Genomic DNA, 11260 nt, shown 5'->3' with positions numbered 1-11260 from the left:
GGTCCAACCTAAACCTCCCCCACTGCAACTTGAGACTATTACTCCTTGTTGTGTCATCACTTCTGAAATTATGGCATTTATTTTGGTACTTAAATACAGATGCAGGGACCTGTCTTTAGACAATGATGTTTGAAAACTTTGGCTTCCATTTCTTTATGGAGAGGCACAGTGGTTTAGCTGAAACCTGCCATAACATAAGAACTTGAGTGCTGCTGATGTATTTTGATTAGGTGGTATTCGTAGAATGGTGTAAACTAGATTTTTCGTCTTACTGTTTTTTCTTATCTGATTCCTAAATTTTTCAGCAGCAGAGTGAAATATTTGTCAGGGAAATATCCTGCTTGAAGACAATTGTATGGTATATGAAATTTGACTCCAGTCTCTTGTGATCAAAGTGCAGCCCACAGCCACTCACTTCAGAGGTCTGGTTTGAAGAGGCTGCACAAATCCTGGTATTGCTCTGTTGTCTTAGCAGACAGAATAAATTATATAACTTTGATTTATTTGTATCTTCTGCTGGGCAAGCTCTTGGGCTTCACCTTTAAATAGCCATCTACAACTTTACAGTAGAAACTGAATATTTCATTGCATTATATAGCTAGTAATGTTTAATGTATTAGGACCCTATCAAATTCATGGTCCATTTTGGTCAATTTCACAGTCATCAGATTTTAAAAATAATAAATTTCATGATTTCAGCTATTTAAATCTGAAATTGCAATGTTCTAATTGTAGGGATCCTGACCCAAACAGGAGTTGTGGAGTGGTTGCAAGGTTATTGTTGGAGGGAGGTGGGGGGTTGCGGTACTGCTACCCTAGCTACTGCTGGCAACAGTGCTGCCTTCAGAGGTGGGCAACTGGAGAGCAGTGGCTGCTGGTCAGGAGCCCAGCTCTGAAGGCAGATCCGTCGTCAGCAGCAGAACAGAAGTGAGGGAGGCATGGTATGGTATTGCCACCATACCATGCCTCCCTCACTTCTGTTCTATGCCGCTGCTGGCTGCCCAGTTCTGAAGGCAGCACAGAAGTAAGGGTGGCAATACCATGACCCCCCTAAAATAACCTTGTGATCTCCCTGCAACTCCCTTTTGGGTCAGGACCCCCAATTTGAGAAAAACTGGTCTCCCCTGTGAAATCTGTATAGCGTGGAGTAAAAGCACACAAGACCAGATTTCATGGTCCGTGATTCATTTTTCATGGCCATGAATTTGGTAGGGCCCAAAATATTATATGAATCATATGATTGTATTGGCATTTAAAAGTTGGGGGGGGAGGGGAAGAGCAGTCAAATCAATTTGTTAAATAGAAATACTTTGACTAAATTGCAGTAAAAAATGGACAATGCAGAATTTTGGACTAAAAGTGGATTTCAGAATTATGACAAGTTTGCTGATCTATGTAGTAAAGTATCCTGGTAGGAAAAACTTGATAGCTGCTGCTTGTTTACATCTGTTGAGTAATTGATAAACAGGTACAGCAGGCAATGCAAATATTCATTAGCTGATTGTGATCTCTAGATACTGGAGATATACACTTAAGAACTTAGATATGTTTGTGCCCCTCTAAAAATCCAAATAAACACTTAAACCCACATAATTTATTTTCTAGGATTTAATTTTAGTCTTTTTAAATCTAATCCAATGGCCTTTTGGACCAGCACACCTTCCTTCCAACCCGATAGTAAAGGTATTTACACACTGCACTGAATGTGTGATGAAATCACTCTTTAGCTGGTACTGACAATTGCCCAGTTGTGGCAAAGCAGTTGGCTATATAATGGTATGAAAATTTACACAAATTTAATATGCATGCTGAAGAGCAGTAGTTAGAATTAGTGTGTTTTTGACTTTGTACCTGTCATAGCAAAAGAATGTCTCCCTACCCTCTGTTAGTTTAGGTTTTTTTAATTCACACAAGTGGTGGTCTTGGAGTGCTCTACTTCATAGACTTTTGGCTTTTGTATTGCTTCAAATTTACCATGGGAACTCCAGATCTGCTTGCTAAAATCTTCCCTAGGAAGATAAGATGTATGAGAAATTTCACGGAGTATGCTCAGGATGATGTTGAAATTCCTCATGAAGAGGGTTCCAAACTGGCTCAGTTCCATTCCCAGTGTCTAGCCAGTAAGAACTGTATATCCTTAAAAATAAGCATCTGTGAAATAGGAGGCAGAGTCAGATCTCCTGAACTCTTGAGTTTTTCCAGCTAGTGTCTGAATTGAATCCACCTGTTTGCCACTGGAAGTGTTCCAAAGTTCACTCACTGGTCGCCTAGTTGTTTACTTCTGGCCCTTTTCATAATTAAGTCACATTCTGAGGCTGGGAGTCCAGTGCTCTCTACTCACCCAGTGTGTGGCTGCGTAAGGAGTTGCTCTGCACCTAACTTCTTTTAAAAAATAGACTTTTGTTGTGTGGCTGACTACTTGCTGAATAAACCAGGTTGGTGAGAACTTTTGGAATCTTTATTTTTTTTCCTTTAAAATAATATAACTATAGATAAGCTGTATACATTGTCCAATGTTTTTTTAAAAAAATACAAAGATACACCGAGAATATCTTATACTTGAGTGCTGCAACAGTCCTCAGTACTAAATATGTATAACCAGATCTTACAACAGATGCATGGTATAACCTAAATACTGGCAGTTCTACCTAGATTAAGTAAAACTTGGTCAAATGTTGTCTCCTTAAAACAAATGCTTCTCACTGTTCTAACACTATTAGTTCCTATAGCATCCAAAAAGTGTTTTCCATCATTATAATCTGAAAAGGTATATTACATGCTTCCATCAATACTAACTCTTTATTTATTAAAAGAACAATATTGCTACTTCTAAATTTAAAACCTTCAGTTAGTCTCATTTGTTGTTTGTGAGGTAAAGTAAATATTCTTGATTCTTTTCCCCCGGCTAAATTTGTTCTTTGTTATCTTAGGGCTTGACACTTGCAAGTTAGAGCGCATTAAAGCAGCCCCAGGCGCCCTAACTCATGACCCATCCACGCTGGCAAGGCACGTAGAGTGCCTGGATTCTGTAGCTGGAGCGCTCCTGGTAATCCACCTCCACCAGAAGCATAACGCTTGGTGTGTCTCAGCTGAAACGCTGCAGTGTCAGTGTGAACGAGGTGTTGCATTACTGCACTTTGATCGGCCTCCATAAACGTCCCATAATCCTCTTAAATCAGGTGGCCACTCTTTTCATTGTTTTGAACTGGCTTTAGGAATGCGGATATGCCCTTTCAAAGCTCTGTTTCTGACAGCCGGCATGCTTGTCTGCTCCTGGACAAAGTAAGCCATTAGTGTGGAATGCTGTGTGGGGGGGGGGGGGGGTCTGCTGCTGTCTGAACTTAAGATAGCATGCTGGCATGCTCTCAGCCCCCCAAAAACCGTCTCTCCCCCCCCATACACACAACACACTCCCTGTCACACTCTATTCCACCCCCCCCCCCATTTGAAAAGCACGTTATAGCCACTTGCATGCTGGGATAGCTACCACAGTGCACTGCCTCTCTGTGGCATTGCAAGAGCTGCTAATGTGGCCACTCCAGTGCGCTTGCAGCTATCGGTGTGGACAGACTGCAGCACTTCCCCAATTGCACTCTCCGAAGGTTGGTTTAACTCAAAGCGCTCTACATCTTCAAATGTAGCTATGCCCTTAGTCGTCTTCCTTTACAGAGGAAAAAGTGATGAATATATAGTGCAGTTGATATTTTAAAATGGTGAGTACCCATAACTTGATATGATTAGTTTGTAAAAGAGGAAAAACTAAAATAGTAAACACTTTCTGATCTCACATTCACTGGATTAAGTTGCACAAAATATTCCCTGATCTTAAAATGAAGCTTCTACCTCAAAATTTACTTTTGTGGTGCTCCATTAAGGTGAATTGTTACATGGAAAACACAAAGAATCCATATTTTTTTTTGAAAGTTTCAAACTGTTCTTAACTTCCACAGGTAGAGACTATAACACTCTACAAGATCTAGTTCAATAGGATCTTCTGCATTACAGACCTTGGAAATATGGTGTGAATTTTATTCTTTTTAAAAAATTGATATGAAAAAATATCAAAATCCTCATTTGACTACAGCTGAGTCTTCAGATGTACTGATCTGATGTGAGGGGGAGGGAATTAATAGAGGACATGCCTGAAATCTGCCTTTCAAATTCAACCCATTAAAAATGTAGTCAAGGATTACTGATAGTGATATTCCCTTTTAAGAATCAAGGTAGAAACTCAAGCTCTTTCCTTCCAGCCTTGGAAAAAGGCAACTCTCTAGAAAAAATTAACTGTTAACAGAACATAGTAGTTCTAACCCCTCTGCCAAAATGATCACCCTTAGAGCGAAGCAAAGATGTTTGTTAATATAAGCCATCCAGAAACCAGCCTCTGAGTCTTTCAGTAACGTGTCCTAATGATATCAAAGTATTTACAGAGAACTCAGTTAATCTTTAGGTCTACAAAATCTTCAATATCATTAAAAAATCAGTTCATAGCTATCAAACACTAGCAGTCCAGACTCCAATATTTAGTTCTACCTATTCTTGACATCAGTAAGTTAAAAGAAAAGCAAAATGCTAGGACAGCAGTAGAGAGCTGCTTTGGATGAATAATGCCTCTTTTCTAATGTTATAAAATGAACACTATTGATGGATCATAATTATTTTTCTTGTATCTGCTCAGGCTTCAGAATCTAATTTTGGTTTTGTGGTAGTTAAACTGTGGCATATAACATTTCTCATAGCTGTTTTAAATTGCTCAGCTATGTCCATTCATATAATGGGAAATTCAGATTTTGGAATGTTAATAGCAAAACATGAAACAAGGACAAACTGACTCTTCTAAACAACCACATCTGGCTAAATTTTGTCAGTTGTCTGCAATACGTGTTTTGTAACTGTCTTCTGAACTATGCATTTTGTGAAGTGGGAGTTGGAATACTAGGATGTTGCAATGATGCCAAGCAAATATTGGACTCCTTGGATGATTTTGGCCACAATCTTGCTTAATCTGAACAGACTTTTCTTTTTAGTACACTACTGTGTACCTTGAACTTATTTCATTACTTGTTTTATTGCATGGAAGTAATGTATGTTTTCTGCATGTTGGATTTAATGAAGGTTTACTGGAAGCTTGGTGCTCACGAAAGATGCTGGATTGGCAACACTGGAACTAAAATCCTATAGCTAGCCATAGAATGGGTGTTGCATGGCCAGTAGCAGCATGAGCTTTCCTACTCTTCCTCAGCTTTGTTCTTGACGACACACCTCTAAGGTTATATGTACCAAATTCTTCATTCTCTTTTGAGAGTTAATCTCACTATAACCCTACAACAAACCATGTTTTTAACCAGATATGACTGATGAGCGCTTGTGCTGAAGCATCCTGAGGTGGGCTTGCTCAGAGTAAACTTTCATGTCAAGTAGGAAACTTGGTGTATCTCTATTTGAGTAGTTGGAGCATGGACTAAAAAGTAGGATGTTTCTGGTACTTGGATCTCTTAACTGCTATGGTTTTAAACCCAGCCTTGATCAGTTCTTGAACTAGTTACTCTTTTGAGGGAGGGAATCTTCAAAAGATGTGCTATGCAAGCTGTTCTCCTTTTTTAGAACACATAAAGCACATGGAAACTTTGTCTAGCAGCAGCTACTCTTTAGGTTTCATCTGCACTGCTCTTTGGAAGTTGTGTTAAACTAGTGCTAATACTATAGTGGAAGTAGAGTAAGATCTGGACAAACAGAGTAATTCCGGGGGTGCCCAAGTTTCAGTGATGAGCAGTGACTGTTGCAGTTAAGGATTGAGATGTCATCTCTGTAACATCTAAAAGCCTGAAAGGATATACACCTCTATCCCAATATAACACCACCCGACCCGATATAACGCGGGTTTGCATACAACGCTGTAAAGCTGACACGCTGCTCTGAGCAGTGTGTTAAGGGTGCCGGGCCGGGCCCGAAGGGTTGGATATGGGGCAGAGGGTCTCGGGGGCGATCGGGGCTCCCACCCTCCAGGTTCTGGGAGGCAGGAGCTGTAGGGAGCCCTGCAGTCCCAGAGTGGCCCATGGGATCAGCGGGGGGCTGGGAGCAGCCCGCTCCGCTTCCCTCGACCCAGACCCCACTATGTCGCTCAGGGGAGGGGGCTTAGAGGAAGAGATCCCCCCGCACTCACCCGCAGCGGTGGAAGCGGAGCAGCCCAGCCTCAGCCCGCTCCACTCCGCCAGCTCCCAGCCGCGGTGCTCCACTTCCCACCACAGGTGAGTGCAGGACCTTTCTCTCTCTCTCACACACACTCTCTCACCCCAACATGGCTGGGGCCAAGTCAGGCCGTGTCGCTCCATGTCCCGCCGCAGGTGAGTGCGGGACCTTTCCCCAACACACGCGCACGCACACAGCGACATGGCTGGGGCCGAGGCAAGGAAAGCGGAGATGTCTCAGGCCGCGTCGCTCCACTTCCCACCGCCAGTGAGTGCAAAGGGTGTCCTTTCCCCAACCTCCCCGCACTCACTGGCAGCAGGAAGCGGAGCAGCCTGGCCCCTGCCCGCTCCACTCCGCCAGCTCCCAGCCATGGCGCTCTGCTTCCCGCTGCCGGTGAGTATGGGGGGCATCCTTTCCCCAACCTCCCCACACTCACTGGCAGCGAGAAGCGGAGCAATGTGGCTGGGAGCTGGCGGAGTGGAGCAGGCTGGGGCCGTGTTGCTCTGCTTCCCACCGCTGCCGGTGAGTGCCTGTTGGGTCGGGGGGTGTGGATAGGGGTCGGAGTAGTCGGGGGACAGGGAGCGGGGGGGTTGAATAGGGCGTGGGGTCCTGGGGGTGAGTAGGGACCGGGGGGTCTCGGAACAAGGAATGGGGGGGCTCAAGCTACACTTGCAAAAGTGTAAGAGAATAGTAGATAACAAAACTTGGCATGCAGTTTAGTTCTGTCTCTACATTGCATCTTTAAAAGTGGATTTTAATAAAATTATGCTCCATTGCTCAAATTCATAGTACTCAGTATGTCAAAAGTACCTTCACTTTACTATTTAAATAGCTTTCTAAATTTAAAAATTAAAATGCATGCAGCAGTTGGGTCCAACTTCAGTTGTGTGATGAAAATAAACAGAAGTAAGGACCATGAAGACTGAAGCATGCTTTATGTAGGGTTGCCAGGTGTCTGATTTTCAGCTGGAACGCCCGCTCGAAAAGGGACCTTGGCGGCTCTGGTCAGCACTGCAGACAGGGCTGTTAAGTCTGGTTGGCAGCACAGGCAGACTCCCTACCCAGCTCTGTGCGGCTGCCGGCATGTTGGGCACCTAAGCATAGGGGCAGCCATGGTGGGCTCCGCGCACTGTCCCCGCAGCTCCCATTGGCCTAGCCATGCCTCCATCTAGGAGTCAGAGGGAGCTTCTGGGGAGCCATCCAAGTTAAGTGCCCTGAGCTCCCTCCTGCACCCCAGCCCTGAGCCCCCTCCCGCATCCAAACTCCCTCCCGGAGCCCGCACCCCAACCGTCTGCCTCAGCTCTGAGCCCTCTCCCACACCTAAACTCTCTCCTGGAGCCTGCATCCCCTACCACACCTCAACCCCAGTCCGGAGCCGCCTCCTGCACTCCGAATCACCCAGCCCAGAGCCTGCACCCCCAGCTAGAGCCTTTACTCCCTCCCAGCCCTGAGCCCCTTATGCACTCCAAACCCTTCGGGCCCAGCCTGGAGCCCCATCCTGAACTCCAAACTCTACATCCAGACCCAAAGCTCACACCTGCAGCCCAGAGCCTATACCTCCTCCCACACCTCCAGCCTAGAGCCCCCTCCTGCATCCCAGAGCCTGCACCCCCAACCAAACCCCTCACCCCATCCTGCACCCCAGCCCAGTGAAAATGAGCTGGTGGGGGAGAGCGAGGGAGGGGAGATAAAGTGAGCGGGGGTGGGGCCTTGAAGAATGGGCGGGTGGTGGTGCAAAGATGTTTGTTTTTTTGCTGTTAGAAAGTTGGCAGCTCTAGCTTTATGCCTAGTGAAAAGCATGGTGTGACACCTAAAGTATGTACTATTGTGTGTTGATGTTGGAAGGACACATTTCTTCATACTAAATCCCTTTCTCTTAGTGTTCTGTCATAATTTTGATGCTTAGTTTCTTGTGTCTATATATATTTGCAGCTTACATGTTTTGTCTAATTTTGTCTTCAGAATGACTTTAGCTGTAGAGGTTATTTTCAGATTTGTTCTCAAGCATCTTCATTTTGGTCCTGTTAATCTTTTTGGTTTTTGTAACAGTTGAGAGGAAAAAGGAAACTGATGCAGAACTTCCCTCTGATGTACTCATTGTTTATGAGCTAACACCTACCCCTGGACAAAGAGCTCTTGCTGACTCTCTTAAACTACCTTCAACATTCTTCTGCTACAAGAATAAGCCTGGCTACTTAAGTGAAGAGGATGATGGTAAGGAGCTGGAAATTTGTTCATCCACTCTGGGTTAACTGGAGCAACAGTAGTGTGGTGGGGGTCTCTTGTGCTCTGAGGAAGCATTATCCCTATTCAGAAGAGACAGTGTTCCAGTCTCTTGTGGCCAGAGATTGTGTAATGAGATCTTCACATTACTGTAGCGTAGCTCAACTCAGCCGTATATGGCTTATAACAATTAAGCTAGTTCTTGGAACGATAAAAGGGGATTCAGTGGAGTATGTTCAGGATCTCAGGGGTCTGACTCCAGAAGCACCAAGAATGGCCCCTATCTGGCTGAAGCTCAATTGGTTGGGTAGACTAATGGAACCACAAATGAAATGTGTTCTGCTCTTCTTTCTTACCTCCCTATTTGGGACGCAATTCTGGGAAAACATGAAATTATGAACACATCTTTTGTATCCCAAAACTTTTAAAAATGGTATGGAAAAGTAACAGAAGGGGTTTGCTAATTAACTACTGCTTATGTGTAAATTTTTCCTTGTTTATCTCTTAATCCTCCTGTGAAACTACTTAATATTATATTATTTTGGGCAGCATGAAACAGAAGACTGAATTTGCCCCCAAATCAGAACTGTCTGTATTGAAGGAGTGTTTCAACATTTAACTACATCAACAAATACATACACAACCACAACAAGAAATATTTAGATTAAATTTTTCCTGTTTGGCTGTTCCTTTCTTAAAAATTAGAAGCTAATGTGAATACGCAGCTCATGATTCCCTAACCTGAGTGACTTGCAAGTCTGAATAGGGTAACTAGAATGGATGGTTCCCAGAGGGGGTGTGTTGTGAAATCACTGGCTCTTCTCAATTCTGTTTCTTTAAGATGAAGACTATGAAATGGCTGTTAAGAAACTTAATGGAAAGCTATATCCTGATGATCCCAAAGAGCATAAAACATCAAAAGATCCTGTGCAAGGTAAATAAAAACTTTAAAACAGAATTTTCAGCTACACCCTCTGATTTGAAAGTATAACTCTAAACTGCTGCTTAACTTAAAACTTCTTAACACTGCTTTTTCATGACTAAATATTTAGAGTAATCAAATCTTAAAATCTGTCATACCTTGTATTCCATCAGTGCTGCGCCTTTGTGGAGGGTGATAGATATATATACAACATGCACTTCACATCCAAAAATAATTTAAGATACGAAGTCTAGGAGAGCAACCTAAAATCGGGGACAAGTTCTAGCAGTTTCTTTAATTATCCTGGTATTGAACTTTTTATGCACATTATGGTATGTAATTGATATGTATATGTATATTTAGGCAAACTTGTACACAGGAATAGCTCATTGTCAGGATCTACATTGTATTTACTAAATTGATGGCAGGATGGAATATGCTGACATACTCAAAATTCCATAATGATTTCTCTGGAATGTAATAAAAATGAACATGAAGCCCTAGAGGCTTTAGAACTAAACACTGTAAAGCAGGTGGAGCATTCTTTCCTCCAGGTTGTCTTAACCATACTATCAGAAACCAGCAGAAGTTTCTTCCTGTAAATCTCAGTAACTTATCTGAATAGATTTTAAACTTTGCAATCTCAGCACTAGTATTTTCATCCTTAGGGTTATAAAGTAAGGAAGGTGAGCTAAGTAAATTCTCCCTAGTCTTCCAGTGACTGTCCACATTTATTCCATTCTTAGTGTGGCCAGCAATGTGTATTTGGGCTGCACCTGTGCCCTAGGTGTCTTCTTTCCCTATCCCAGCTCCACCTGAGGACATAAAGGTTGAAGCAGGCCCAACTCACTGTCTGTTCTTTAACATCTGTGGCAGTGGGATGGAACCCCTGCAGGGGCAACCTTTTCTGCATGCTGTGCTAGTGTTACCTAATTAGTTGGTTTTGGGTTCATTAGTATCTGTCCACTGGCAGAAAAGCCCCCCAAAATAATTTTCACTTAAGTTTGTTACAATAGACACCTCTTCCTCCCCTATACAGGGGCCTAGCACCATGGCAGAAGCTAAATTTGAAATTCAAGACCCGTTCTTCTTGTGAAGGTGTGACACCTGTTGAGGATGGCCACTTCTGATGTCTACTCAGACTAGGAGAAGGACATATTCCTGAGTTGTCGCTCATTCTCCAGGTGCACTCAGAAAGCTAGAGAAGACCATCTGAAGCTCTTCCTCCTTGAGAATTCAATGCAAGCTTTCTTGGACACAGAGAGGACAATATAACAGAGGGCACTAGACCCACAGTCATCTAGTCCAGAGTTTCTCAACCTGTGGGTCATGACCCAAAATTGGGTTGCCAGAATACGTCGAAGGGCCACGATGCTGGCTGGGCTCAGCTCACCATTCTAGGTGCTGCAACAATGCACTGAGTCATAGTGCTGCTCAAGTTTGACCCAGCCACCCTTCCACCATAACAATGGAGGGCCGGCTGGGCAAAATTTAAGTGAGTGACGCAGTAACCCCATGCATCACGTTGCAATAACAACCCTCACAAATTTGGTCTGCTGAGCTGCAACCATCACCAAGTATTGCGCCCTCGGTGGGAGGCAAGCCCAGCCTCCCCCGCAGGACAGGAGCCAGGAGGATGTAGTGGGTTGGTGTCATGTTCTCTAAGTACCCCGCTCCCTGACATCAATCCTACAACCAGGTACTCCCCATCATACCATTCATCCTGGTTCCCAGATGTTTTCCCACTGTACCTCTAGGCCATTCTGTCCCCCAGACTCCTCATTTTGCCCCCGGGATTCCAAATCCCATTTACCCTCTGCCCCCAAAGGGTTGTAGTATTTTGGGATCTATTGGTTTGCTATCTCTCCCCCAGCCTCCCCCCTAAATCCCCATCTCCTTCCTCACTAAACCCCCTGGTTCCCTAAT

General features: G+C 43.9%; 1 protein-coding gene across 1 annotated transcript in view; it reads left to right on the top strand.

The window, feature by feature from the left end:
• The window catches only part of LOC125639418 (E3 SUMO-protein ligase RanBP2), a 66335-nt gene that overhangs the window by 43777 nt on the left and 11298 nt on the right, over positions 1–11260 (top strand). Inside the window, exons 21-22 of the mRNA XM_048856429.2 lie at positions 8239–8403; positions 9254–9346. Of these exons, the coding sequence (XP_048712386.2) occupies positions 8239–8403; positions 9254–9346 (258 nt within the window). The remainder of the gene's footprint in view (positions 1–8238; positions 8404–9253; positions 9347–11260) is intronic.

This window comes from Caretta caretta, chromosome 1 (assembly GCF_965140235.1).
Source record: "Caretta caretta isolate rCarCar2 chromosome 1, rCarCar1.hap1, whole genome shotgun sequence".
Lineage (NCBI taxonomy): Eukaryota > Metazoa > Chordata > Testudines > Cheloniidae > Caretta > Caretta caretta.
This window is presented reverse-complemented; position numbering and strand designations above follow the sequence as displayed.